General features: G+C 65.9%; 1 protein-coding gene across 2 annotated transcripts; it reads left to right on the forward strand.

Moving 5' to 3' along the window:
• Positions 1-2,631: 2,631 nt before the first annotated feature.
• Positions 2,632-26,224, forward strand: CD6 (CD6 molecule). Of its 2 annotated transcripts, XM_084894613.1 has the most exons (13): positions 2,632-2,979; positions 15,680-15,748; positions 16,615-16,974; positions 17,477-17,788; positions 19,174-19,476; positions 20,423-20,488; positions 20,842-20,982; positions 21,301-21,384; positions 22,707-22,829; positions 24,217-24,288; positions 24,559-24,726; positions 25,037-25,138; positions 25,612-26,224. In XM_084894613.1, exons 1-13 carry the CDS (start codon positions 2,922-2,924, stop codon positions 25,671-25,673), a joined length of 1,920 nt encoding a protein of 639 aa, XP_084750739.1. In that variant the 5' UTR covers positions 2,632-2,921; the 3' UTR covers positions 25,674-26,224. The 2 variants fall into 2 exon arrangements, with proteins under 2 accessions (XP_084750739.1, XP_084750740.1); XM_084894614.1 differs by lacking the exon at positions 22,707-22,829.
• The last annotated feature ends 344 nt before the right edge of the window (positions 26,225-26,568 follow it).

The raw sequence follows: 26,568 nt of genomic DNA on the forward strand, positions 1-26,568 counted from the left end.
AGAAGGGGAGTGACCGCGTCCCGGCGGTCCGATCTCCAGAGCCCCGGAGGAAGGTCTGCGTCTCGGGCAGCACGTCGGGGAAGAGCAGGCACCAGATGCCGGGTCAGCGCGGACGCCGTGGCCCTTCCCTCGGGACCGCCGTGTTCACCTGCGGTCCAGGCCTTCTCCGGGGTCTCGGAGGTCACGCCTTCTCATCCCGACACCGAAGGAAGACGAAACCTGCCTGGCACAAAGCAGCAGGGGTGAGATGCAGGGCCTGAGCCGAGGGGGCGCGCTGGTACCAGACTGCCGGAGGCCATCCGCCCATCGCTCCCAGCACCATGCGAGCAGGAGAGCCACTGGCCAGTTTCTCACTAATGTGGGAGTCGCAGTCCTCATGTGCCCGCCCCGAGGATCCCACAGGACAAAATGAGAGCCCTGTGGTGCTTGGTCTGCGCGGACAGGCACTCCGGGGCGGGCGCTCCGGGGCGGGCGCTGGTGCGTTTGGTTCGAGCAGAACCCGCTGCTGTTCGGCTTTTGTTCCTCCGTTTGTGTTTCTCCACGGACACCCTTGGCTCCGTCTTTCCTTGGCTTCCCGGGCAGTCAGGCCGATGGACGGGGCCGCTTGAGGCGCTCACGTCGGGTCCCCGGGGTGCTCTCCGCACAGCGCCTGCTCCGCGTACCCTGTGCCCTCCGCCTGCGCCCGACGCCCCCTCCACCTGCCCGAACCCGCCCGTCCTGCTGTGTTCCTGCCTCTGCTGCCACTTCTGTTCCTCTCCCCTTCGCCTCCTGCGTCAGAGCGGCTCTCCCGCATCCCCTTTTACCGATCTGCTGGTTTAACAGATGCCCTGCACTCCACACAGCCCGCCGGCAGCCACTGCTTGTGCTCCTGCCCAATAAGACCCCCGTACCCATCACTCCTCTCAGTGGGCTTGTTACGGTTTCCTGGTTCTTCTTCTCCTTCTTCTTCTTCTTCTTCTTCTTCTTCTTCTTCTTCTTCTTCTTAAAAATATATTTTATCGATTTTTTTACAGATAGGAAGGGAGAGGGATAGAGAGCTAGAAACATGGATGAGAGAGAAACACCGATCAGCTGCCTCCTGGTCTGGGTTTCATGGTGTTTGTCCGGGAGGCTAGGCCTCGTCCGGTCACACGGAAGCTCCTGCCCCGCTGGGTCAGCAGAGCCTCGGGGTCACTAGGCTTCTGCTCTCCGAGACGCCTTCGGATCTGCGCTCTCCTGTCGTCTTTGGTCTCTGATAACGTCCGCACTGTCTTCCCACATCAGCGATGCGTTTCTACATGTGCCTTACATGTCTCTGCCCAGCTTGTTTGTGTGTGTTTGGTTTCAGAACTCTTCAGCCTGTGCCGTCTGCCATGCTGCCAGAACCAGACGCCGAGCCCTCTTTCCTGGCCCCCTCAAACGCGTGTCTCTCCAGACCCTGCCCATCAGCTGACACCCCTCTCCCCCCCTGCAGCGCGTTCTCCGCCCCCTGGCCTGTGTCCACCCTCCTGTGGGGAGCCTGCATGCTCCCTGAGGGCAGGCCGTGGCCCCCACCTTCCACAGAGCCCCTGCCTGAGCTCCTCCCTCCATGGCTCTCCAAGTGTCAGTGGAATGAAATGCAGTCTGGAGGCTGGAGGCACCCATCTCCCTTGCGCTTCCAGGACCTCCCACCAGGGGGCGGCCTCAGCCAGTGCTGGAGCCTTTTCTCCCTCAGGCGGGAGGGTCCAGGGGGGAGGAGCCTGGCCTCCTGGGGCTCCACCATCTGCAGCATCACGTGCCCTCTTGGCGGGACCCCAGGAGAAGCCTCCAGAACCCGCCACCACAGGCCATTTAAGTGAGAGCGCACAGAGCAGTGAATGGGAGACTGGCGGGGACGTGAGGGCGCGCAGGCAGGGGAGGGCCGGGCGGACCTGAGATGGGGGTGGCCAGGGCCGGCCGGGCCGGAACCCGGAACCCAGCTCCTCACCCATCACGGGTCTGCTCGGAGAACTCCTGTGCGGCCTGTGCCTCCCTCAGCCGTTCACTCAGCCCCACGGGGAGCGCGATGGGCACTGACACACATGCCTCCACCCCCATGTCCAGTGCGGCCCAATGGACAGCCCCTGTTCCTGCTCCGCCCCCCTTGCAGCCCTCCCCCCGCACCCCCCCACCGGCCGGGGAGACTCCTGCACCCCTATCTGTTGGGATCCGGCTCAGCCTCCCGGCCCAGCTCCCCACGGGAATGACGCCAAGCCAGGGCCCAGGGTGTGGGGGGCACCGGCCTCGGCTGGGCCAGCACAGGGGGTGCTGCAGCCGCACCGGGGATGGGGCCAGACCGCCTCTCAGGCCTCCGGTGTACGGCTCCCCCCGCAGGTGCTGCCACACCTGCCTCCTCGCCCCCGATCCCAGCCATCGCAGCCCCTGGGGACGAGGCCACGCGTGGGACGCGATCCCAGGAGAGCCCGGTCCCGCGGAACCGGTCAGGCAGCGGGTCCCTTGTTCACCGGCCCACCTCAGACCAACGGCACACCTACTGTGTGTCTGGCCTCCAGAAAGGAGGCGTGCCCGGCCCACTTTCCATTTCCTCAGTGTGTGTGGGCGTGCGTGCATGTGTGTGCACACACGTGTTTGTGTGTGTGTGTGTGTGTGTCTGTGTGTGGGTGTGCCTGTGACTCTGGGGTGCACCCGGCTCAGGGCGCAGAGTGCAGGCTGCGGGCGCCCCCTCCCCGCCGCCGTGGCCCCGGCCCGGCTTCCTGAGAACAAACCACAGCGGAGGCAGCGCCGGGCTCACAGGCAGCGCCGGGCTCACAGGCCGCGGTGCGGCTCCGGGAGGAGGCAGGGACCCGGTGCAGCGCAGGCCGAGCAGCGTGAGGGCATCGCGTGAGGGCATCGCGTGAGGGCATCGTGCCCGCCCGCCTCCTGCCCTGGGACCACTTCCCGCCGGGACACGCGGAGCCGGAGAGATGGCCCCGCGGTGGCTCTTCCTCGCCGTGGCCGGGCTGCTGACGGCAGGCCTCTCAGGTACCCCCCGCCCCCGCCGCCCGCTGGAGGACGGCTCCGGTCCCCTGGCCGCTTCCTGGCCGTTCCTCCCCCCGCCTTTCTGGGGCCCGCTGCCCCGGGCTGTGCTCGCACCAGGGAGGCCCGTTGTGCCCACAGACCTGGGGCCTGGAGAGGGGAGGCCCCCGGAGGGCTGGGCTGTGCCTGGACCCAGCCGAGAGGCCGCCTGAGCCGAGGGCAGGAACGGGTGCTCTTGCCAGCGGCTCCCAGGCTCCTGGGTCAGCAACCCCCACCCTGGTCCCGAGAGGACCGACCACGGCCGAGGGTGGGCTCCCCGCTTGCCACTCACAGCACAGCCGTGGGCGGGCTCTGGCAGCGGGGAGGTGGGGCAGCCGGTCGGGGGGCTCAGCACAGCCGTTGGGGGCAGTTTAGGGCACAAAGCAACAGGCACGTTCTCGGTGGCACCTCCCTTTCCTCCTGGGCTTGCCCGGTGCCAGGGCCCTCCTGACCGGGCCGGGCGCCGGGTTTGGGCGCTGGGCTGTGGTCCTCAGAGGCTGTTGGGGGTTTCGGGCGTGAACACGGAATTCTGGGCCCAGGGAGTCTGGGTCCGCCTGCGGCGGGGCACCGGTGCTGCCGGTGTGGTGCGAGGGAGGCCCAGGAAGGCCCCAGGGAGGGCGCCCGAGGCAGCTGGAGGCCGGGAGGCCTGGGTGTGCTCGGAGGGAGCTCTTCCCTCCGCCTCCCCCAGCCCCTGACCTCACGCCAGGTCCGGGAAAGCCTCCAGCCGTGGGGGTCAGCCCGGCCCTCCCGCCGACCGGGCGTCCCCGGGGCTCAGCCGCCTCCCGCCCCGAGCTGAGGCGGACGGTCCGAGCGGCCCCTTCCTCCCCCTTCCTTCCTCCCCCCCCTCCGGTCTCCTCCTCGGCCCGGCCACCGCCTCGGCCGGCATGCAGTCTGGTCCGAAGGTCCGTGGCTCGGTGCTCGGGCCGGGGGAACCGGCCTTGGCCGGTGCCTGGCGGGAAGCAGGAACCTGGCCCAGGCAGGGCTCAGAGCCATGGTCCCTCCCCTCCCGGCTCACCCTGCACACGGGACGGGGCTCACCGTGTGTTTTGGAACTGTGTTTGGGGCCCGGGCTCAGCGCTGGGAGGAAGCGAGGTCCCTGTGCGAACGAAAAGCCGGCACCGGCGCCGTGGGTGCGGCCGGCCGGGAGCAGGCGGTGGGGAAGCCCAGTTCCCGCCGGGAACCGTGGGGAGGACGGGAAAGCGCGAGCCCGCGGCCCACCGGTGGCCCTGCGCCTGCTTCCGGGGAGCTGAGGGAAATGGCAGAGGTCTGGCCCCAAACGGTTAGCGTTTCCCGACTTTGTGGGGGGACTGAGCCCCTGTAAGCAGGGAACCCTTTGCTCGCTGTTTGGTTTGATGGCATTCCATCTGCGCCCTGACCCTCCATGGCCCAGGGGGTCTTCCCGCCGCTGGGACACATGTGGGGGGGCAGGGCCTCCCGGAAAGAGGGAGAGGGGTCAGCAGTGGAGCCCCTGGGGCGGCCAGGGCCAGCCAATGTGGGGGGGACGTGACCGGCTGCCTGGGCGGCTCCCCCTCCGCCTGGCCCAGCAGGCCGGGACCCCCCGACGGCGCCAGGCCGGCCTGTGATCCTCCCTGGTCACCGGGCGGGGGCAGGAGGCCAGGACATCCAGGGGGAGAGAAAGGAAGGAAACGAGCGGAGGAGAGCGAGGAGAGAGGGCGGGAGCTGCGAGCGGCCTGGCAGGGTCACCAGGCTGCGCCCTGGGCGGCAGGAGGCCGGGGCCTGGCCCTCGGGGCCCTGGCAGACCCGGCCGTGGCCGTGGGTGCCCAGCAGCACCTCTCGGTTGTGTGCCCTGTCCCAGGCACAGTGCCTGGCTCTGTGGCTGTGTCTGCCCACCGGGCCTGGGCTCCGGGCCGGCCTCTGGTCAGGCCGGGCTTGTGCTGTTGGATGAGTGACCAGGGGGGAGCCTGGGGCCCAGAAAGCCACTGCCCAGCCCTCGGCTGTGCTTCCCGGAGGCCCGGGCCCACCGTCTCTCCAGCTCCGTGCCTCAGTGTCCTTTCCGTGTGCCTCTGCTTTCTGACCAGCCCCCGGGGGACGAGGCAGAGGGAAGGAGTGAGGAGCCCAGGACTGGGAGGACGGGGCGGGGTTCACCGTGTGCCCCTTCTCCTCTCTGGATCTCAGGGTTCCTGTGGGGGATGGGGTGCTTTGGTTAGACTCGTGGTCGGCAAACTCATTAGTCCACAGAGCTAAATACCAACAGCACAACGACTGACATTTCTTTGGAGAGCCAAATTCTTTAAACTCAAACTTCTTCCAACGCCACTTCTTCAACATACACTCGCCCAGGCCGGGGTATTTAGTGAAAGAGCCACACTCAACGGGCCAAAGAGCCGCATGTGGCTCCAGAGCTGTGGTTTGCCGTCCACGGGGCAAGACAATCCCCGAGGACTTGGTCAGATCTGACCTCTGCGTGCGGCGCGGTAACAGAGCCGGCCGGTGGTGCCGGGCGGGGCCGAGCCCGGGCCCCGGGGCCTCTAGACTGTGGTCGCTGAGGTCCCCCAGGGCTGCCGTGTGCCCGGCCAGGGCGAACTGTGGTTTCTTTAAAAAGTAATTGTGGTTTCTTAGCAATAAAAAAAAAAAAAAAAATCAAAAAAAAAAAAATCGCCGAAACCGGCTTGGCTCAGTGGCTAGACAGTCAGCCTGCAGACTGAAAGGTCCCAGGTTTGATTCCGGTCAAGGGCATGTACCTTGGTTGAGGGCACATCCCCAGTGGGAAGTGTGCAGGAGACAGCTGATCGATGTTTCTCTCTCATCGATGTTTCTAACTCTCTATTCCTCTTCCTTCCTCTCTGTGAAAAATCAATAAGATATATATTAAAAAAATCTATTTTCCTTAACGTGGAAGTTCACAGGCCAATCTTACTGCGTTCTCCGCCTGGCAGTTTCCGGCAGCGACTCTCAGGGCCAGGGGTCCTCAAACTTTTTAAAGTGGGGGCCAGATCACGGTCCCTCAGAGAGCTGGAGGGCTGGACCTATATGAATTACTAATTCCTACTGTAACACCTCGGCTGCGCTCACTGCCCAAAAAACCTGGCGGGCCGGATCAGACTCCTCTGCAGGCCGCATGTGGCCCGCGGGCCGTAGTTTGAAGACCCCTGCTCAGGGCCCTGTGCCGTGTCCGGACGCCGCCAGTGAGTCAGGCCTCGGCCCCGTGAGGTCTGTGTGTGGGCCCCGCGGCCCCGAGGGCGTGCGGTGAGCCCGAGGAGGGCTGAGCGGGGACTGCACCGAAGGCTTTGGTTCAGATCCACGTAAAGCCTGGCCCGTGGCTTCCGTGTGAATTGCAGGCTGAAGCGATAGAGTTTGGGTCTGTGGGGTCAGCAGAGTTTGCCCCGTGGTCTGACTGTCCCTGGGTAAAGCGGGGCTCCTAGGAAACTGAAAGTGAGGCCCGTACGGGGCAGAGGGAGGTTGCAGCTGCTCCCACAGAAAACAGCACAGTGATTGTAAATAACGACACCGGAGGAACGCTGTGGGCCTGGACTCACAGCTGTGGCCGTTTGGCCTGCCCACTGTGCCCAGAGGGACCCGCAGGCCTGGAGGCACGCAGCTGCGCCTGCAGATGGGACACACGGGGTTTTCTTACCAATGCTCCCGACGCCGCTAAGAAACCAGCCCCCCAAGGGCGCCAGAGGACGCTCTCCATCCAGGGAGCTGACGCCTCCACCCCATGAACATGAGGCTCTCGGTAACATGCTAATACTGGGCACGCACGCTGTCACATTCTCCAAAAAGTTCCAGTTACATTTCAGCTAACAGCCATGAACTGACCGGCCCTGGGAGACACGCTAGAGGCAGAATGTTCTTACACATCAACTAGACAGGACGTTTACCCTGACCGGTGTGGCTTAGTGGATAGAGCACATGTGTCAAACACAAGGCCCGTGGGCCAAATCCAGCCTGCCAGGCCTTGCAATGTGGCCCGCACCGCGCTGTCATCACTGCACTCCGCTGTCAGTTTATGACATTGTCAGTTTATGACTGTTCAGTAAACCATTCGGCCCGCAATTTAGGCTGGATTTTAGATTTTGGCCCCTTCTCTGATTGAGTTCGACACCCCTAGGATAGAGCGTCGTCCTGCGGACTGAAAGATCCCAGGTTCGATTCCGGTCAAGGGCAGGTACCTGGGTTTCGGGCACATCCCCTGTGGGGGTGTGCAGGAGGCAGCTGATGGATGTTTCTCTCATCGATGTTTCTAGCTCTCTATCCCTCTCCCTTCCTCTCTGTAAAAAACCAATAAAATATATTAAAAACAAAACAAAACAAACAAATAAAAAAGACAGGACTTTACACATGAACACACCAAACTGGACCCAACTGGCACCTAACAGAATTACGAATGCGCCGGGTTTTTGGTCATGTCATCTCTATTTATATATATATATATTTGTTTTGCTTTGTTAACCCTCACCCGAGGATATGTTCCCATTGGTTTTTAGAGAGAGTGGAAAGGAAGGGGAGCGACAGAGAGAGAAACATCGATGTGAGACAGAGACAGTGAATGGCCGCCTCTCGCACCCTGACTAGGGCTGGGGATCGAGCCTGCCGTTGAGGCACGTGCCCTTGACCGGAATCGAACCGGGGACCCCTCAGTCTGCAGGCTGACGCTCTATCCACCGAGCCAAACCGGCTGGGGCTCATCTCTGTTTTTAAATTCGAGTCTTTGAGGGCTTACCGTCGGGGAGGCCTGGGGTTGTCTGGATCTGAGTGGAATTTCCATCTCAGGGGACAGAGGTGAGGTCAGCCCTTTGATTATTTTGTCAAACTGTAAGGCGTCACTGTTCCTGCCGTGTGGCTGGCGGACCTGCCGTGCCCTTAGAGAGCCCACGTCCTCCTCCGATTGGGCTGCTCTCTGACCCATGACCTCTGGCTCCAAGGTGTACGACCTCATTCTCTCGGTCTGCCCCCCACTGGGTGGGGTTAAGTTAAAGCCGTGTGTCCACGATCCCAGTCCCGCTTCTTCATGTTCTCCCTGTGCGATGTCCCTACGGACGCCCACTGTCTGCTCACTTCTCCTGAGCCGGGCTCTCTGGTCAGAGGTCAGAGGTCAGCGACGGGTGGGGACGGACAGCCGGCTGCCTGTGGTGACGGGGCCAGGGCAGCTGGCACGGGGGCTGGATGCGAGGACCACAGGGATCTGATGGGGGAGAAACACCGCCCACACACCCCTCCCCCAGCCGGCGTTTGCCGAGGCCTCTCCCGGCCAGCCTCACCGTCGTGTGGGGAGCCCAGGAATGAGACTAGTCTCCCCGATGTTGGCTTCCGAGGAATAAGCAGGTGGCCCCGCGGGGGCTTCGGGACTGGGGTTTGGAGGAAAGGGCCACCCGGTTGGAGGCCACCTCCCTCTGCCTGGACCGCAGCCGGGAAACTGCCCCCGAACGCCCACACCGCCGGGTGCTCGCCCACCCTGGGCCGACCGGGGTGGGGCCGGGACCCCCAGTCCATCTGCCTCCCCAGTTACAGAGCCCCGTCCGCCCCCCACCCTCCGCCCCCGCCCGGCCAGGCTGCGGTGACGGAGGGCCCAGTGTTTGCCAGAGCGGCCATCTCCCTGACCATGTAGTCAACCCTCTTTCTCAATTGAATTTAAAGCGGAAATACATTTATTTTTAGGGGGGAAAACCTTGATAAAAACGGAGCCAGTGCAAACTGCCTTACTGATAGCCATGGGGACAACAGACGTGCCAGAAACAGAACCAGGCCGTGCCGTCTGGCCGCCGCCGGCCGCCTTCCCCGGCGTGCGGGAGGTCAGGGCGGCAGAGCGCCGAGGGCGCGGGAGCCGGGGAGCACGCCTCCTCCGAGGCAGCAGAGGCTGGGAGGGCCCACGCCCGCAGTGACTGTGGCCTCTAGTGCCTCGGCGGGGCCACCGCCATCGCTCTCCCCACGCCGGGCGGTGGCCACGCGTGGGAGCGCTGGCCCAGAGAACGGGCAGCGGAGCGGCGTCTGTCCCCGGGCCTGACGGAGCCAGGCGGCTGCCCGCTCACCTCCCAGGCCGCGCCCTGGACAGGAGGGCCGGGCCAGGCCGTGCCCCCGGCCCGGGCAGCCGGGCTTTTCCTGGTGAGCCTGGACATTGGAGGCGGGTCCCCCCTCGTGTCCCCGATTCAGCTCCGGGAAACAGAGGCCCCACCGCCGGGAGGTAGGTGCCTGGGGAGCTGGGCTGCAGCTTGCGGAGTGATCTCGGGCCAGTTCCTTTCCTTCCCTTTGGGCCCTGGTTTCCTCGCCGCAGAAATGAGCCGGGCGGGGAGCAGAGCTGTTAGAGCCAGGGGGTGGGCGCGACACGGCGCCAGGCCGCTGGGGCCCCCAGCCCAGCTCTGGGGGCCAGGCCACGTGGGATCCCCAGCCCAGCTCCGGGGGGCCAGGCCAGGTGGGGCCCCCAGCCCAGCTCCGGGGGCCAGGCCATGTGGGGCCCCCAGCCCAGCTCCGGGGGGCCAGGCCACGTGGCAGGACCAGGGCGCCCAGGGCGCGGGCCTGGTGGTTAACAGAACGCCTCTGCACGTTGAACTTGTTGGCCCACATGACAGCCCATTGTACAGATGAGGAAACTGAGGGCTGGTGAGGCTGAGCGGCCTGCCCAGGGCCTGGACATGAGTTCAGGCCTCCTGACTGGCAGCTCAGTGCTCTTACCGCGTGTCCACAGCGGCCTCAGTTTCCCCAGCTCTGTGTCGGGCTGATGGCCGACTCCAGGGCCCAGGCTGGGATGGGCTCCATGAGCCCTGGGCTGTGAGGTCCGTGGGGAAGCACAGGGTTCCTCGGGGTGCTAGAGGGCCTCACGGTCACCACTGCTGCCGGGCGGGGCCGGGTAGGATCTCCCAGGGACAGCAGAAGGGGAAGTGGGAGAAGCCCGTCCCACCCCCATGCCGTAGGCCCGGCTGCCGTCTGCCCGCCGATGCCCGGGAGGCCTCGGGAACCCGGCCTGGGCAGCGGGCAGGGCCTTGGGGAGAGGAGGAAGCTGTGAGGTGCCGGCCTGGGGTCCCCTAATGTGAAGCACCCCTCGGTCCCCGCCCTGTGCTGGAGGGGGGCCAGCAGCAGGTCCAGCCTGTAAGTGTCCAGGCCACAATCACTGCATCGGACCCTCCCGGACTGGGCGGGGCCGGTGGACACCCGGGGGGTCTGGGCAGCTCTGGTGGCCAGGGCCCCGAGGGGACACAGGCCGTGAGAGAGGAGGAACCTCGGAGCTTCTCCAGGGGTCTTGGGGTTCCCATCTGAGCACCCCACTTTCAAGTCGGGAGTCCCCCGGAGCCTGGGCCGGGGCTCGCAGTTATGCACACAGCAGCCCTGCCCGCGTTACAGAGGCACTGGCGGCCGCTGCTGGCGGCGGGACCAGCAGCTTCGGCCCCCGAGCCGCCCCACCAGCACCTCTTTCTAAGTGGGGTTCGCCTCAGGATAACGTGATGTTTCCCCTCCGGCCAGGGTGCCCGGGAGCAGGCTGGGCGGGCAGAGGGGGGAGCAAGCCCGGACGGGCAGGAGGACACTCTGTGTGGCCAAGCCGCCCCCCTCCTCCCCTCGTGAAGCCGGTGCGCTCCCCGAATGAGCCCCGCTCCTTGGTCCAGGTAGAATTCTGGAAACTTCATGAGGACTCATGAGCTGGGAGACGCCCAGGTGTGGTGTGTAAGCCTCCTGCGTCTCACAGGAGCGTGCAGGGAGCGGCGTGCCCGAGGCCCCGCAGGGGAGAGGCGGGCCAGCAGGTGGTCCTCAACGCCCCCTCGACAGGGGACCCAGGGACACAGGGCGGGCTCGCCCCACGTGGGCTCCCTCTCAGCAGCTTCCCTGCCCCCCCATCCTCTGCCTTCTTTTCTTTAACTTTTAAAAATATATATTTTTATTGATCTCAGAGAGGAAGGGAGAGGGAGAGAGAGACAGAAACATCCATGATGAGAGAGAATCACTGACCGGCTGCCTCCTGCATGCCCCGCCCTGGGGGTCAAACCCACAATGTGGGCATATGCTCTTGGCCGGAATCGAACCCGGGACCCTTCGGCCTGCAGGCCGACGCTCTCTCCACTGAGCCACACCGGCCAGGGCTCTTTAACTCTTTATTTCGGCACAGTTTCTCACGTGGAAACTGTGAGTTCCGTGTGTGTTTCACTCAGTTCCCCAGCTGCGAGCATCTTGCCACCATCAGCGACACCATTTCCTCTGCTTTTCTGCACCGTGAGCGAGTAGGTTCTAGTAGGTTCCTTGCTCGTAACTGCGCCAACGTGCCTTAAAGTGACCTCACACAGCGCAGCGCCCTTCGCAAAGGCAGGGGATTGGCGTGATGAACTCTGTGGGACGGTCCACAGGCCTTCTCCGGGTTTTCCCGTGTCCCGGCAGCGCCCGCGAAGGCAAAGGAAAACCCCGCTGGATGTGCCGGGTGCGTGTGCCACCCGTGTCTCCACGGCCTGTGCTCTGGGCCCCTCAGACTTCCTTCTCTCCCGTCGGCGTCGCTCCTTCCACAGGGAACAGGCGGCGACTGGCCAAACGCCCCGCACCCGGGCGTGTCCGCTGACACCGCGCGGTCAGATGGGAGCCGGGCCTCTGGCAGGAACTTCCACGAGGGCCCCCGGCCTTCGCCTCCCCCGCGGGATCCGGGTTCTCTCTGAATTCGTGCTTCCTGAGTGGCTCTTCTTTGGATCTCAAATAGATGCCCGTGGCCTCTCGCTCTGCCATTTAGTTATTCATTTATTTATGGTTTTATTGATTTCAGAGAGAAAGGGAGAGAGAGAGAGAAACATCCATGATGAGAGAGAACCACTGATCGGCTGCCTCCTGCACGCCCTCCACGAGGGATGGAGCCCACAACTTGGCATGTGCCCTGGGAATGGAACCGGGACCTCCCGGTTCAAGGTCGATGCTCAGCCACGGGCCGCTGTGTCCCCCGGACATCAGATGCAGAGGCACTGGGACCAGCTGGGAAACTTCCTTAAAAAGAAAAGGCCAGCCCGGCCGGCGGGCTCTGTGGCTGAGCATTGACCTAGGAACCAGGAGGTCACGGTTCGATTCCCGGTCAGGGCACATGCCCGGGTTGTGGGCTCGACCCCTAGTGAGGGGCGTGTAGGAGGCAGCCGATCAGTGATTCTCTCTCATCACTGAAGCTTCTCTCTCTCTCCCTTCCTCTCTGAAATCAATAAAACTATAGATGAATAACTAAATGGCCAGAGTGAGGGCCTCGGGCATTTATTTGAGATCCCAAAGAAGAGCCACTCAGGAAGCACGGATTCAGAGAGAAACCGATCCCGTGTGGGAGGCGAAGGCCGGGGCCCTCGTAGAGGGAAGGGGTTCCGGGGTGCAGAGAAGCTAACTCAGCCATCCTGGTTCTGACGTGAGCTTTCAGCCCCCCCCCCCACCCCCCCCCGCGGCCCCCACATCCGCCCTCCTGGGAGCTGCACAAACGCTGTCCGGGAGACACCGGGCCGGGCTGGGCCGAGGCCTCCGCTCAGCGCTGAGGTTGCAGAGGTTTGAGGAGGGGGACCGCCAGGCGGGCCTCCGGGAGGCAGCACCGGCTCCGGGGAAGTGGCCTGGCTCCTGTGGTTTCTAACACGCGGGCCCGTCGCTGGTCGTCCGGCTGGGACGGCCTGGCCGAGGTCCTGGCCGCTCGGCACGGTCACTCTGCTCTCCTTTACATGAGCGTGTACCGTGTGGACAGGCTCCCGGGGAACATGTAAGCACAGTGAGCGTACATCCCGATGGGCACCGGGCAGGCACCTCCGGGAAGTCCTAGCACTTCGGAGGAACATGGGCAACAAGGAAAACAGCCAAGCGAGGAAGACGGAGCGTACCTGGGGGCCCAGGGGGTCGCACAATGAGGCCTCAGAGGGCGTGTGAGGTCAGGTGGGTGAGATCAGCAGGGAGGAACAGGCCATCAGGGCCGCGGGAACAGCAGGTGCAAAGGCCCTGGGGCAGGACTGAGGCTGGCCCCCTGGGGGAGATTACAGAGGGAGGGGTGGAGGCAGAGAGGTTGGCAGGAGTCAGGGGCCACAGGTTACGTCAGGGCTTGGCCCGGAGGCGGGGGAATGGGGACTCCTTGATGTGTAGAAGAATATGATCTGATTTGCCTTCACGTGTACCCTATTATTTAGCATATATATATATATATATATATATATATATATATTTTTTTTTTTTTTTTACCAAATCTCCATTTTAACATCGTTTATTTAAACCTGGAAACCTTCCATCACCACCCCAGCCCTCAGGCCAGCGTGACTCCAGCTACTAGAATAGATTCCTGGGGACAAGTAAGACCCCGAGGACCGTGTCACCAACCAGCCAGCCCGCCACGCCCGAGCAGGCGGCCTTGTTAACGGGGTCAGGGGTCAAAGGCAGAGCGGCACCACAAGGCCCCTGAGCTCGGGGACCGAAGAATCGGGAAAGGAGTAACGTGCTAACTCTGAGATCCAGCGTGGGGTAGCCTGGGCCATGACGGGACGCCGATGCCGAGAGAGGAGTCGGGGAGGGTGTGTGTGTGTGTGTGTGTGTGCTGTCTGGCCGGCAGCCTACCGTCAGAGGCCCCCGCCCCCCGCCGTCAGACCCCCACTGGTCCCCTCTCCCATGCACCCGGGAGAAACTGAGGCCCCGAAAGGGCAGGGACTTGCCCAGGGTCATAGTGAGAGCTGCTCTCGGCGCCGCCACCCCTCGGGGCTACTCCCACCCGCTCCCGCCGAAAGTGAGACGTGACGCGCACGTGAGTCATCCTGCTGTGAAGACGGTGAGAACCGCCGAGAAGCCGCCCGGCCTCTCGGCACAGCCTCTCCTCTAGAAGGAGGGGGGGCGGGAGGTTCTGGAGGGCGGCTCGCGGCACACAGAGACCCGGTGAACGGGCGCGGAGCGGCGCCCCTGCCCAGGGCGTAGGCGCACGCACCCGGGGGTTTGCATTGAGCGGCTCAGGCCCTCGGAGCCTGGCCGGCCATCGGAGGCCTGGCAGCCGGAAAGAAGGGCTAGTTTGGGGCGGGAACCATGGGAGCTGTGCTCTGGGAGGAACTCCTGTTTCCATGGCAACTGCCATCCCCCTCTCGTCTCCTGGACCGCAGGGCTCGGTGCAGAGCCAGGGCTCGGTGCAGAGCCAGGGCTCGGTGCAGAGCCAGGGCTCGGTGCAGAGTCAGGGCTCGGTGCAGAGCCAGGGCTCGGTGCAGAGTCAGGGCTCGGTGCAGAGTCAGGGCTCGGTGCAGAGCCACGGAAGGGAGCGGAGGTTGGGGGTGGGGGCAGCACTGCAGAGGCTCCGGGAGGGACGGGCGGGGGCAGGCGTGGCCCCTGGCTGCGGAGGACGGACGTGTGTGCCTCGGGTGGGAGGAAGGTGCCTGTGGCCCTGGAGCCGTCGGGGTTTGTGCTGCGTGGGCCCACTCCTGGTGGATTTTAAAAAGCAGACCCCATACATTTGTCTCGTCTCCCGCACATTTACTGGATGCCAGTGACGGTTCTCCTGTGAGAGCCCAGGAGGGGACGCACAGCCCACGGCACACGTGTGCACGGGCTGGGCGTGTGGCAGCGAGCAGGAGGGAGGCTATGGGTGGTTAAGCTGGGGGGAGTCCGAAGTTCTGCGCAGACTTGCGATCGCGTGTGGGGGGTGTGGTCAGTGGCTCCAGAGTCAGCTGTGTGGCCAGTGGCCAGTGGCTTCTCTTCCACGCAGGCCTGGGCAGCAGAGCAGGCAGCGCCTCGGTGTGGGGGCAGCCGCGGGGCCCGTGAGCTGCGTGTTTCACAGACGGTGTCCGTCCACGCGCCCCCGTCGCGGCCCGTCCCGCCCGGCGCCGGCCACACCGCAGTCTCCCGCTCGGCCGGCCGGCCACACCGCAGAGGCGGCTGCAGGCACGCTCCTTCCCGCGTCTCCGTTCTCAGCCGTGAGAGAGGAATTTCCCGGGCGCAGCCGTGGGCAGATGCCCCGGCGCCGGGCAGGCTGTGGGCCCCCGACTCCCGGACCCTCTCGATGACACTCCCCCCCATCCCCTCATTCCTGCTCCCCCTGCCCCCCCAGTGCCGGCTCAGCGAACGCTCATGGGCCGCCCACTGCTCAGCCCAGGGACGGCCCCTCGGGGCTGCTACGGACCCCCAGCCCAACGTCCTTCCTAAGAATAGCGCCGTTTTCAAGCTGCTTCTTCTTCTTCTTCTTTTTTTTTTTTTTAAATCCTCACCTGAGGATACGTTCCACTGATTTTTAGGGAGAGTGGAAGAGAGAGGGAGAGACAGAGAGAAACGTCGGTGAGAGAAGCACATCGATGGGCTGCCTTCTGCACGCGCCCCCCCAGGGGCCTAGGCCAGGGAGGAGCCTGTGACCGAGGTCCATGCCCTTGACCGAATCGAACCCGGACTGTGTGCAGGCCGACGCTCTACCCACACCGGTTAGGGCTCGAGGTTCCTCGTCCGCCGTGTGTTTCACAGGGCTTGTACCCGCTTAGCCACAACAGCTTCTAAGCTTCTGGCAGGGAGAGGGACCGGCTGGGGAGGGTCACGGAGCAGGTGCGTGGCCTGGCCCCACCCTGGCCCTTCCTCTTGGCTCTGCTGCGGCTCCAAAGTGTGAGACTTGCCCTCCCGGGTGGCGGGGGAGGCAGGCGAAGGCACCCAGGCCCAGGCCCTGTCTCTCCGGGCCGCATCAGCCGCAGCGGCTCCAGCCCCTGCCCCTCGCACGCCGGCCTCTCTGCCCTCGTGCCCGGCTCACTCACCCACCGCGGCTGCTGCTGGTTGGTTTCAGGTCACCCGTCGCCAGCCCCCTCTGGCCCGCCCAGCCCCAGCCGAGCCGAGAGCCAGCCCCCGGAGCCAGGTGAGGACACGGCCTCCTGGGCCTGGTCAGCGTCCCGAGGCCCAGCAGGCGTGTCTGGGAGCCGGGAGGGGACGTGGACCTGCCAGGGGGGCTCCCTAACTCCAGACCATACCCCCTCCCACGCCCCATGTGTGCAGGCCTCCTCAGGCCCTCAGGGTCTGAACCCCCATCCGAGAGGCCCTGGGGCGTCACAGGCAGGTGGCCAGGGCGCGGGGCGCATCTCAGGGGACCGCTGAGAAGAAGCTAAAAAGCCTTGATGGGGGAAGGGAGGGGGAGGGGGTACAGGGGTGGGGAGGGAGGGGAAGGGAGGGTCCACCAGGTGGGCCTTGGTGAGCTCCACAGACATTTGTGAAGGACTGACTCTGTGCCAAGCTGAGCGCCAACCCTGGGGGTGCCATGCTGGGGAGGCTCCCCAAGGAGGGGCTCTGAGGAAAGAAACCACCTCACAGCCGTCACCCCATCACCCTGTCACCCCGTCACCCCCGCCCCCCGTCTGCCCTGAGGTTTCCAGGTCACAGGGGCCTCCCCTGCGGTCGACCATCAGGACAGAGAGAGGCCTGGAGGGACCCTTGGCCCAGCAATACCAGGGGCGTCTGAGCCCAGGCCCCTGCCCCCCTTACACAAGTGCCCGTGAGGCAGGGTGAGAGGGCAGGGTCTCTGGGGACTGGACCCCGGGGCCCCAGGCCCACTGCTCCTTCCCCCCAGAGTCCCCCTCCTTCCCCCTCCTGACCTAAGGAGGAGCAGGTCCAGGCCGAGGGGGCTTGGGGATGGCCTGTCCCGCCCCGAGGCCGGAGCCGGTGGGTGCTGTCCGTCAGGAGGAGGGAGGGTGGGCCTCCAGCGCGGCTCAGCGGGGCCTGTGCTTGCAGGGCCACGGCTGGAGGTCCGCCTGGTGAACGGGAGCAGCCGCTGCAGCGGGGCCGTGCAGGTGTGGGCAGGGGCATCCTGGGAGACCCCGTGCCGGCTGCACTGGGACCGCAGCGCCTCCGAGGCCGCGTGCCGCGCGCTGGGCTGCGGCGGGGCAGGGCGGGGGCCGGCCCAGCCCACCCCGCTGCCCCTGGACCGCGCCCTGGGGAACGCCAGCGGGACCCCGGACGCCAGCGGGACCCCGAATGCCACGTGGGTCCTGGCGCCTGCGGTCCAGTGCAGCAGCAGCGAGTGGCGGCTCTGCCGGGTGGAGCAGCACCCGTGCCCCCAGGACGGGCTGCCCGCCCAGGTCACCTGTGCAGGTACCGTGCCCGCCCCGCCCCGCCCCGCCCCACCCCTGAGCCAGGGGGCCCCACCTCCCGGCCCCTCACTGCAGCCCCGGGCACTGGGCCCAAGCTGCCCTCCCCATGTCCCCCACCCACCACCATGGAAACACAGCTGGTGCCCACACCCAGGACACAGCCTGGTCTCACTTCCAGCTCTGAGCCTATCCCCCCATTCCTGCTCCCTCCCACCCCAACTCCACCTGGCCAGCTTGGTCCTCAGCCCACCCCGGAAGCCCCCAGTCCTCATGGGCTCTGCAGGCTTTCCGTGCTGGTCCCATCCCTCATCCCTCTCTGACCTCTGTCTCCTTTATCCCCACCCCTGATCCCCCCAATACATAAATACGCCGGGTTCCTAGCCCCTCCCATCGCTCCACAGCCCTGCCCACAGCCACCTGGCCCAGTCCCTACCACCCGCCACCCCTCCCTTCCTCGCCCCCTTCCCTGCCCTCCCCGTAACCCTTCTCCCCTCACCCCCCAGAGCCCCGCGACCTGCGGCTGGCGGACGGCGGCAGCCGGTGCGCGGGCCGCGTGGAGATGCTGGAGCGCGGGCAGTGGGGGTCCCTGTGCGACGACACGTGGGGCCTGGAGGACGCCCACGTGGTGTGCGGGCAGCTGAGCTGCGGCTGGGCCGTCCGGGCCGTCCCGGGCCTGCACTTCGCCGCCGGCCGGGGGCCCATCCACCGGGACCAGGTGAACTGCTCGGGCACCGAGGCCTACCTGTGGGACTGCCCGGGGCGGCCCGGAGAGGGCTACTGCGGGCACAAGGAGGACGCCGGTGTGGTGTGCTCAGGTGAGTGCGTGCCCCCGGATCCCAGTCCTCCACCAACCCCCTGTGGGCCTACGGGCGCCAGGCCAGAGTGCAAGGGAGAGGTTCCCCTGTGCTCGCACGTCACTGTCCGGGAGGGAAGACGAGACCAGACCAGACCACCCCAGGCAATGGTGGTCCAAGCCCCCAGAGAGAGAGCGGAGGCAGCGTGGGGGCAGCGGGCAGCCCGGAGCCGGAGGGGTGCACCCACCACGTTAGGGTGAGGCTCTTCCTGGGTGGGAGGCAGCCACCTGCTCGGAGCAGCACCGAAGAACGGAGGCAGGGAGGCCCGAGGAGGCTGCTGGCAGTCCAGACCAGGCCATGACGTTCCGGTCCAGCCAACGCTTCTCTGTAACGGACATAGGAACCGGGGTGGGGGTGGGGGAGGTGGGGATGAAGGGTCTTGTTAAATGCAGATTTTGACTCCGGGATCCAGAACCCCGGAGTCACGACTTGAGATTCTGCATTTAAAAAATAAATAAATACTTTATTGATTTTTTACAGAGAGGGAGGGAGAGGGATAGAGAGTTAGAAACATCGATCAGCTGCTTCTTGCAAACCCCTTACTGGGGATGTGCCCGCAACCAAGGTACATGCCCTTGACCAGAATCGAACCTGTTCACAGGCCGAGGCTCTATCCACTGAGCCAAACCAGTTAGAGCGAGATACTGCATTTTTAACCAGACTCTGTAACCAAACCCAGGTCCAGCTGCCCGTTTCCACAAAAGCCAGACTCGTGAGACAGGTTTGGGCGAGAAGGAAATGGGTTTATTCAAGTGCCGGCCACCTGAGGCGATGGGGGACTCTTGTCCCAGAGCCCATCCTGGCATCTTAGTGCGGCAGAGGGTTTGTCAGGAAGGAGAGGGGAAGCACAGGAGGAGGGCAGGAGGGGCGGGGCTGCGGACAGGCAGGCAGGGGCCTTGCTGGTCCCAGCATGGATGTGCAGGGTCAGCATCCTCGAGTTGGCCATCTGGTTCTCTGAGGCCTTGAGGTCCGATGGCTCCCTGGGTTCCTTCAGGAACGGAAGCCGCTGATCAGTAAATTGTACTGAAAAAGCGTTAACATGCAGACGCGAGTGCTGATGGGAAAACCAGGTTAGAGCCACCCGCTGGGTTAACATTTACCAGGATGATGGAAGGAGGGCAAACTCGGGGCCCATCACAATGCAGGCAGCACCGATGCTCGGTCCACGGACCAGACTTAGAGCAGCAAAGACAGGAGCTGGCGCAGACGGGCCGAGGAGCGGGCGCAGGGGCTGGAGGGCGAGCCCGCGGAGACGGCCGGCTCTTCGGCGGTTTCGGTTGTGGGTCTGGGCTGGCGGGGCTTTGGGCCCCAAGGATCCTGACCTGACCCCCCCTACACCCCCACAGAGCACCAGACCCTGCGCCTGACCGGGGGCGTGGACGGCTGCGAGGGGCAGGTGGAGGTGCACTACCAAGGGGTCTGGAGCACGGTGTGTGACAGCGAGTGGTACCGGTCGGAGGCCGGGGTGCTCTGCCGGGCCCTGGGCTGCGGCACCGTGGCCCACATACCCCGGGGGCCGCCCCACGCCCTGCCCGGCCGGATGTACTACTCCTGCCAGGGAAACGAGGCCGCGCTCTCCGACTGTCGGTGGCGGTTCAACAACTCCAACCTGTGCAGCCAGTCCAAGGCAGCCAGGGTCGTCTGCTCAGGTACCCCCCCCCCCCTCAATACACACACACACACACACACAGACACACACACACAATACACACACACTCAACACACACACACAATGCACACACACTCAACACACACACACACTAAACACACACACAATACACACACACACACACGCACGCGCGTGCGCACACACACACACACAGGTGTGGACCGGGAAAACACACACACACACACACACACACACACAGGTGTGGACTGGGAATTCCACCTGAGTCCGCAGCCTGAGACCTTCCGCCCGAGCCCGCGGCGGGGACGGGTGGGGAAGGACAGGTCGGGCAGTAGAGGGACCCGCCCTCAGGCCCGCAGGCGCTCTGGGCGGCCAGGGCGGCTCTTCCCCACCCCCCACGCCGCCTCAGGGCGTGAACCGGACCTCACCACGCCCTCTGTGCTGGCCGGCGGTTCCTGGGGCTGGGGGTGGCTCAGGAGGTGACAGAGACTTAGCACCCGGGGTGTTAAGAGCATTAGACGGGAAGAAACATGGTCTGACCGTGTCTGTGGCTTCAGTCTCTGCCAGGTGGATCGGACGCTAGCCAGGCCCGGCGGCGGGGAAATCCCGGAGCACCCGGGACTTTGGGGTCCCACCCCCCTTACCTGCCAAGAGCTTATGAGAATGACGCGTGCCAGCGTCCCTCCCCCGCCCCCCCGGAGGCCCCCGCCCGGAGCAAACCGCCCGAATGGGAAAGGGCCGGGGTCTGCAGCAGGTGCAGAGGGGAGGCGCATTCTGTTATCAGCCCCCGTTCTAACCACGGGACGCGGCCGGCATGGAACCCGTGATGTTCTCCTTAGCGTGTGTGTGCGTGTGTGTGTGTGTGTGTGTGTGTGTGCGCGTGCCCTGTTCCGGGTCACTTGTGGGTCGTGGCACACAGTAGGAGCTCAGGAACACGTGCCCAGTGACTGCGTGGTGCTTCCCGGCAGGTTCCCGGAAGCTGCTCAACGGGTCCACGTCTGACCTTCCTACCAGCGCACCGCCGGCCACAGAAGGTGAGTGTCTCAGAGGCTCGGGGACATGGGTGCACGTGTGTGTGCGTGCGTGTGTGCGTGTGTGTGTGTGTGTGTGTGTGTGTGTACGCGTGTGTGTGTATGTATGGATGTATTTCTGCACAGGAGCTGGCCACGTGGTGGGCAGAGAGCTCGGGGGGTCAGGAGGAAGTGCCACCCAGTGGGTGACTCATCGGGCTGCGTGTGCGGAGCTCGCTGTTCACCGGCCCCTGATGGCCGGCCGGCGGGAGGACACGGCTTTGAAAGGGAGGGGAGCCGCAGGCAGGACGGGGCGGCGAGGAGCGGGGCGGGGAGAAGCCCACGCCCCCCCTCCCTGACGGGGCTCTTGCTTGCAGAGCCGGCGGGGCCGGTGCCCGCGGAGGACTGGACGCCCCGGGAGCTGGCACTGCTGGTGCCCTGCGCCATCCTGGGGGCCCTCCTGCTGGGCGCGCTCGTCAGCATCTGCGCGCTCCTCCTGCGGGTGAAAGGGAAATACGGTGGGTGCGGCGCCCGGGAGCCGCAGGGAGGGCCCGGCCCGGGCGCAGGCCGCTGGGGGGCGGGCGGGGAGCTTGGGGGACCCCAGCGGGAGCAGCAGTGATTCAGCCCTGGCCTTGGGAGAGCCCCTTGATGGGGAGGATTTTCCCAGCATGCCCGTGGGAGTGGACCGATGTGGCCCCACAGGAGGACCAGACCCTGTGTGTGCCTTGTCTGGGGGTGGGGGGCCTGGAGGAGGGGATGCAGGAGGGGGACGGACAGAGCCAGACAGACTGGAAGGGAACCAGCAGTGACTTTCAGGGTCTCCGCCCCTCCCACAGCCCTCCCTGCTGCCATGACGCCCCAACACCGGCCCGCCGCCCCGGCAGGGGCCAATAGCTACCAGGAGGTCCCCAAAGAAGAAGGTAGGATGCCACGCCCCTGGGTGGGGGGCTGGGGCGGAGGAAGGGTACCGGGCAGGGCCCGCCAGGAGGAGGCCTGTGCCAGCCTCGCCGGGCCTGGCTGGGGAGCTGGTGGCGCCGTCATTCTAGGCCCCCGGGCTTCCGAGTTCGGGACCAACACAGGGCCTGGCTCTCCTGGGAAACCTCCGCTCTGCTGATTGGCTAGCCGGCTGTGATGTCATTTCCTCTTCTTAAAACTTTTTATACTTTTATTGATTTCAGAGCAGAAGGGAGAGGGAGATAGAAACATCCATGATGAAAGAGTCATGGATTGGCTGCCTCCTGCACGTCCCCCATTGGGGATGGAGCACGAAACCCTGGCACGCGCCCTTGGTTGGAATCGAACCCACGTCCCTTGAATTCACAGACCGCCGCTCTATCCACTGAGCCACACCGGCCAGGGCTGCATTTCCTCTCTCGATGGCTTGTCCATTCAGCCTCCCTGCAGGCCCCGTCACCATCCTCCTGGGACATGGCCTCATTCCCATGTTCCCGAAGGGAAGCTCTGGGTCCGCTCGCCATGCCCTGTGACGTGCGGGTCCTGCCTCTCGGAGCTCTGCTCTCAGAGCTGGGCCTCACCACGCTGTGCTGTGACTATGGACTCGCCTTTGTCTGAGAGGCAGGCGGTGCCCAGCCAGGTGTTAACACGCTCTGCAGCACGTGTATCTGAGGAGAGAACATGGTACAGACCCTGAGCGGCCACTCCCTGAGCATGATGGTCTAGCCCAGTGGTTGGCAAACCGCGACTCAGGAGCCACACGCGGCTCTTTGGCCCCTGGAGTGTGGCTCTTCCACAAAATACCACGTGTGGGCGCGCACGAACTGTGGGACGGAAACTCCGTGGCCCATGCGCAGAAGCTGGTTTTCGGCCTGGGCGGGTCTGTTCGGAAGAAGTGGCGTTAGGACACTCCAGGGCCCAAAGAGCCGCATGTGGCTCGCGAGCCGCGGTTTGCCGACCACGGGTCTAGGGGCAAGGCGAGGGCCTCCGTGCCTCAGTTTCCTCAGCTGGACAATGGGCCAGCGATGGGCGCTTCCTCCGCAGCTGTTGTGAGGGTCCAGTGCGGCCGTCTGTGTAAGCCTAGGGCAGCGCCGGGCGGGCAGGCGGTGCTGCTGTGAGTGCTGGTCGCTGAGTGTCCCTCGGTCCCGCGTGCGCGATGGCGGGACGCCGGGAAAACCCAGGCTGCCTGCGGCTCTCCCTGCCTCTCTGCCCTCGCGTCTACGCCGTCGGCCGCCTCTCCCCGGCCCCGCCCACCCCCTGGCCACGGCCCGCTCTGTTCTCTCCCCAGCTCCCAAGCTGCCCATCCAGGCCCCGGCCCCGCCCCCCGCGGACTCGGACTCCGGCTCCGACTCAGACTATGAGCACTATGACTTCAGCGCCCAGCCCCCCGTGGCCCTGACCACCTTCTACAGTGAGTGCCGGGCCGGCGCCCAGGGAGAGGCCCGGCTGCCGGGGCCTCCGGCAGGACCCGCCGGGCGACCCGGCACAGCCAGGGAGGCGCCCCCTTGTTGCCCACCGGCTCCGCCGTCGGAGGCCCACACGGAAGGGTTTAAAGTGCTCTGTGGCCCTGGAGGCCTCCCCCCCCCCGTCCCCCCCAGGCATGGCCTCCCCCTCCGTCCGCCCACGCTCCCCTCTGGCCATGCAGGGCCTTAGGGCCTGTCCCTCGCCGCTCCCCGGGGTGGCGGTGTCCGCGACAAGAGGGGGTCGGGGAGACACCGTCCCGTCGGCATCCTGCACGCTCACACACTCTTTCTGTGCCCCGTCCCTCCAGCAGCCCCCCCCCCCACCTCCGCCTTGAGCCCCGCTCCCCTGACCTCCGCCTCCTCCGGCTCTCCGCCCTGCCTCCCGGGGAGCAGGGCCCAGGCGAAGCAGAGAACCCCGCACCCTCTTTGGAAGCCCTGGGAGCTTGTGGCAAATTCCCGAGCCCGGCCCCGCCCCTGCCGGACACGCCAGGGTGACAGCGGGCCGTGTGTGACACACCCCGAGTGACCGTGTCCTCAGACACGGCCCCAGGGCCCCGGCCCCTTCCCTCTCGCTGCTCTGCAGCCCCTAAGGTGCTGCCCTCGTCCACGTGGTCCAGAATGGCTCACCCCACGCCCACGGCCCCGCCAGCGGGAAGGGGGGTCGGAGGGTGGGGCGTGCCCTCCCCTGAAGGCCGGAGATGCCTGTGTGGCTCCCACTCGGGGTTCGCCAGCCAGCTGCGGGAGAGGCGGGGAGACGGAGCCTCTGTCCCAGGCCGCCGTGTGTCCCATAAAGGCAGAGGGTCTTCCCCGACAGGAGGGGAAGTGGATTTGGGGACACCAGGGCCTCTGGGGTGCAAATGGCCCCAATTCTTCATTCGTTGGGAGCTGAGAGCCTGAGGCCAGGCCTCTGAGCTGGAGGCGGGGAGTCAGGGTGCCAGGCTCGGAAGAGCCGACTGCAGACTCAGACCCTGCGTCCGCCCCTGCGCTCCGGTGGGCCTGCCTCTCCTGGTTCTGGCGGGAGGTGCCGGCCTGTGCGGGTCCCAGGCCTCCAGCTTACGCTCTGGGCCTCCTCAGGGCCTGTCTGGCGCTCCTGCCCAGATCTGCCCGCCCGCGGGGAAGGCCCCGCCTCAAGGTTCTCTGAAGTGGCGGGAGGGGCACCTGGGACAAGGGGTACGTAGGCGGGCACGAGGGCTTCTGGCCAGAAGCGGCCTGTCCCCGCCTGGTTTCCTGGACCAGGACGAGAGCCCGGGACCGTCCCTCCGTGCTCTGGGGCAGCCTCCCTGCCGGTCCGGCCTCAGGCCTCCTCCGGCCTCAGGGGACACCCTCTGCTTGCAGATTCCCAGCGGTACCGGGTCACGGAGGAGGAGGCCCAGCAGAGCCGGTTCCGGATGCCCCCCGTGGAGGAAGGTGGGTTGGGGGGGGCGGGAGGGTGATGCAGCCCCAGCAGCCCCTCTCGGCCCCCCTGTGGACAGGGCTGTGGACAGGGCTGAGGACAGGGCTGTGGACAGGGCTGTGGACAGAGGTCTTTCCTGGTGTGAGCCGCTCCCCGTGGTGGCAGTTCCTGGCCAAGTCTGATCCAGAGCCTCCGCCTTTGCTCGCTGCCCTCCCCGCCTGGTGCCGGGGCTGTGAAGAGGCCTGTGCCTCCCAGGCCCCCTGCCGACCGGACCCTCGTTGCAGACCCCCCCAGCCTGGGCCCCCAGCGGCACCCCCGGAGCAGCAGCGGGTCCAGCACGTCGTCCGGGGAGGGCTACTGCAACAGCCCCAGCAGCCGGCCGCCCCCGTGGGGCCCCCTCCCCGAGCAGCCCCCGCGCCTGGAGCTGGCTGGCTCCCAGGGGACCTTCTCAGGTGAGCTGGGCCCGGGACCTTCTCAGGAGACCAGTCCCCCGTCCTGCGGCCAGCCTGGCGGGGACGCAGCGAGCCGGGAGCCCTGACCCGGGCGGTGCAGATACTCGCTGTGCGACCTTGGGCAAGGGCCCTCCCCTCTCTGGGCCTTCATTGCCCCCTTCGTTGAACTGGAGGCTGGCTCAGCGGAGTCCCGGGGGCTCCCAGCCCCGGCGGTGCGGGTGCGTGGTGCGCAGTGTGTGGTGCGCGGTGTGCGGTGCGTGGTGCGCGGGCTGGCTGCCTCCAGGGGGTGACCGGCTCTGGGTCTCCGCAGGGCCCTCGGCTGACGACGGCTCCAGCACCTCCTCCGGGGAGTGGTACCAGAACTTCCAGCCGCCGCCGCTGCCCCCGCCCCCTCCGGAGGAGCTGTGTCCAGGTGCCGGGGCAGCGGAGGGGTCTGGGGAGGGGGACGGAGAGGACTGGGGGGGATGAGGGGGGCACATAGGAAAAAAAAAGAGGTAAAGGGATTATGAGAGAGAGAGAGCCAGAGGGAAATGGAGCGGATGGGACAGAGGCTGAACGGGGCTTGGAGGGGAGGGGGCTCCCCGCTGGCGGAGGCATTCCAGCAGAAGCAGTGGGGTGACTGGGGGAGTGGGGTGGCCAAGGGCCTCCCAGCCTCTGTGGTCATGGGGGTCTGGGGCCGCGGAGGCAGGACAGCCCTCGATCCTGGTCCGGCTCTGCCCTCCGGGGTGGGCATCCGAGCGAGGGAGAAGGCAGAGAGCAAGGACCAGGTGGGATTCCTGTCCCCCTCCCCCACAGGACCACGGGGGGGGGGGCACTCAGCTCTGTCCCGGGGGCTGTTGGGGCACCGCCAGGGCCTCCAGCTGACCCGAGCCTCCGGCCACGCAGGGTCCGCCAGCCCGCGGCCTGCGTCCACTGACGAGGACTACGATGACATCGGGGCCGCCTAGCCAGGCAGTGAAGCGCCGGCTCTGCCCGGCCCTGCCCCCCGACTTCCAGACCCGACCGCCCGGCGCAGAGGCCCGGAGAGGAGAGGCAGCGCCACCTGTTTTAGTCCACACACAGAACCCTCTGCCCACCCTCCGCCTGCCCTCTGTCCGCCTCTGCCCGCCCTCCCCGCAGGGCGCAGCCCCCGAGGTGGACTGGACGCCTGTCCCTCTCAGCGGCCACCCCGAGGGCTGAACGGTGACTCCCGGGACCCGACCTCGGTGCCCGAGTCTCGGGCAGCCCAGAGCCAGAGTACGAGGCGGCAGAAGGGCCCATCGGGGCTGCCAGGAGGCCTGAGCCGCGCTGTGCCCGCCCCGGATCCAGATCTGAGCCTCCCACAGCTTACCGTGTCCCGGCACCACCCTGAGGGCCAAGGCGCAAGGTGTCGGCCGGGCGGGGCCAGGAACCCGTGAACATGCAGCACCAGAGCCTGAGCCCCGAACACGGCCACAGCCTCCACGGAGGCCGGGCAGCCTCCACGGAGGCCAGGGAAGCCTGGGATTAAACTAACTGCTGAGTGAAACCAGGTGTGGAGTGACCAGTCCTTGACCTCCTATAGAGCCCAGGCTGTGCGTGTGCATGTGTGTGTGCGTGCATGTGTGTGTGGTGTGTTGGTGGGCGCAGGCCTGCCCATCGAGGCACCTGGGAGTGCTGTGGCCTGTGTCCTGACAGACGCTGGGGCTGCGAGGACAGGACACAGGCCTGACCCCGGAGGCGGCAGTGGCTCAGTGTTTAGCAGCCATCAGGCTCCTGGCCTCCCCGCCCAGCCCGGGCAGTGGGACTGGGGCTGCGGCCGAGTGGGTCCTGTCTGGGCCTCACAGAGGCTGAGGGGCAGCACGAGGGGGTTTCATGCTCAGA

This window comes from Pipistrellus hanaki, assembly GCF_964339955.1.
Source record: "Pipistrellus hanaki genome assembly, chromosome: 9".
In the NCBI taxonomy this organism is placed as follows: domain Eukaryota; kingdom Metazoa; phylum Chordata; class Mammalia; order Chiroptera; family Vespertilionidae; genus Pipistrellus; species Pipistrellus hanaki.

What these genes read in the sequence shown, in the direction of transcription:
- CD6 (XM_084894613.1), top strand. Translation starts at nt 2,922, where the DNA reads ATGGCCCCGCGGTGGCTCTTCCTCGCCGTGGCCGGGCTGCTGACGGCA. An exon ending in CGCCCAGGTCACCTGTGCAG is followed by an intron (nt 16,975 to 17,476) that starts GTACCGTGCCCG and finishes CTCACCCCCCAG; the next exon opens with AGCCCCGCGACCTGCGGCTG. An exon ending in AGCCAGGGTCGTCTGCTCAG is followed by an intron (nt 19,477 to 20,422) that starts GTACCCCCCCCC and finishes GCTTCCCGGCAG; the next exon opens with GTTCCCGGAAGCTGCTCAAC.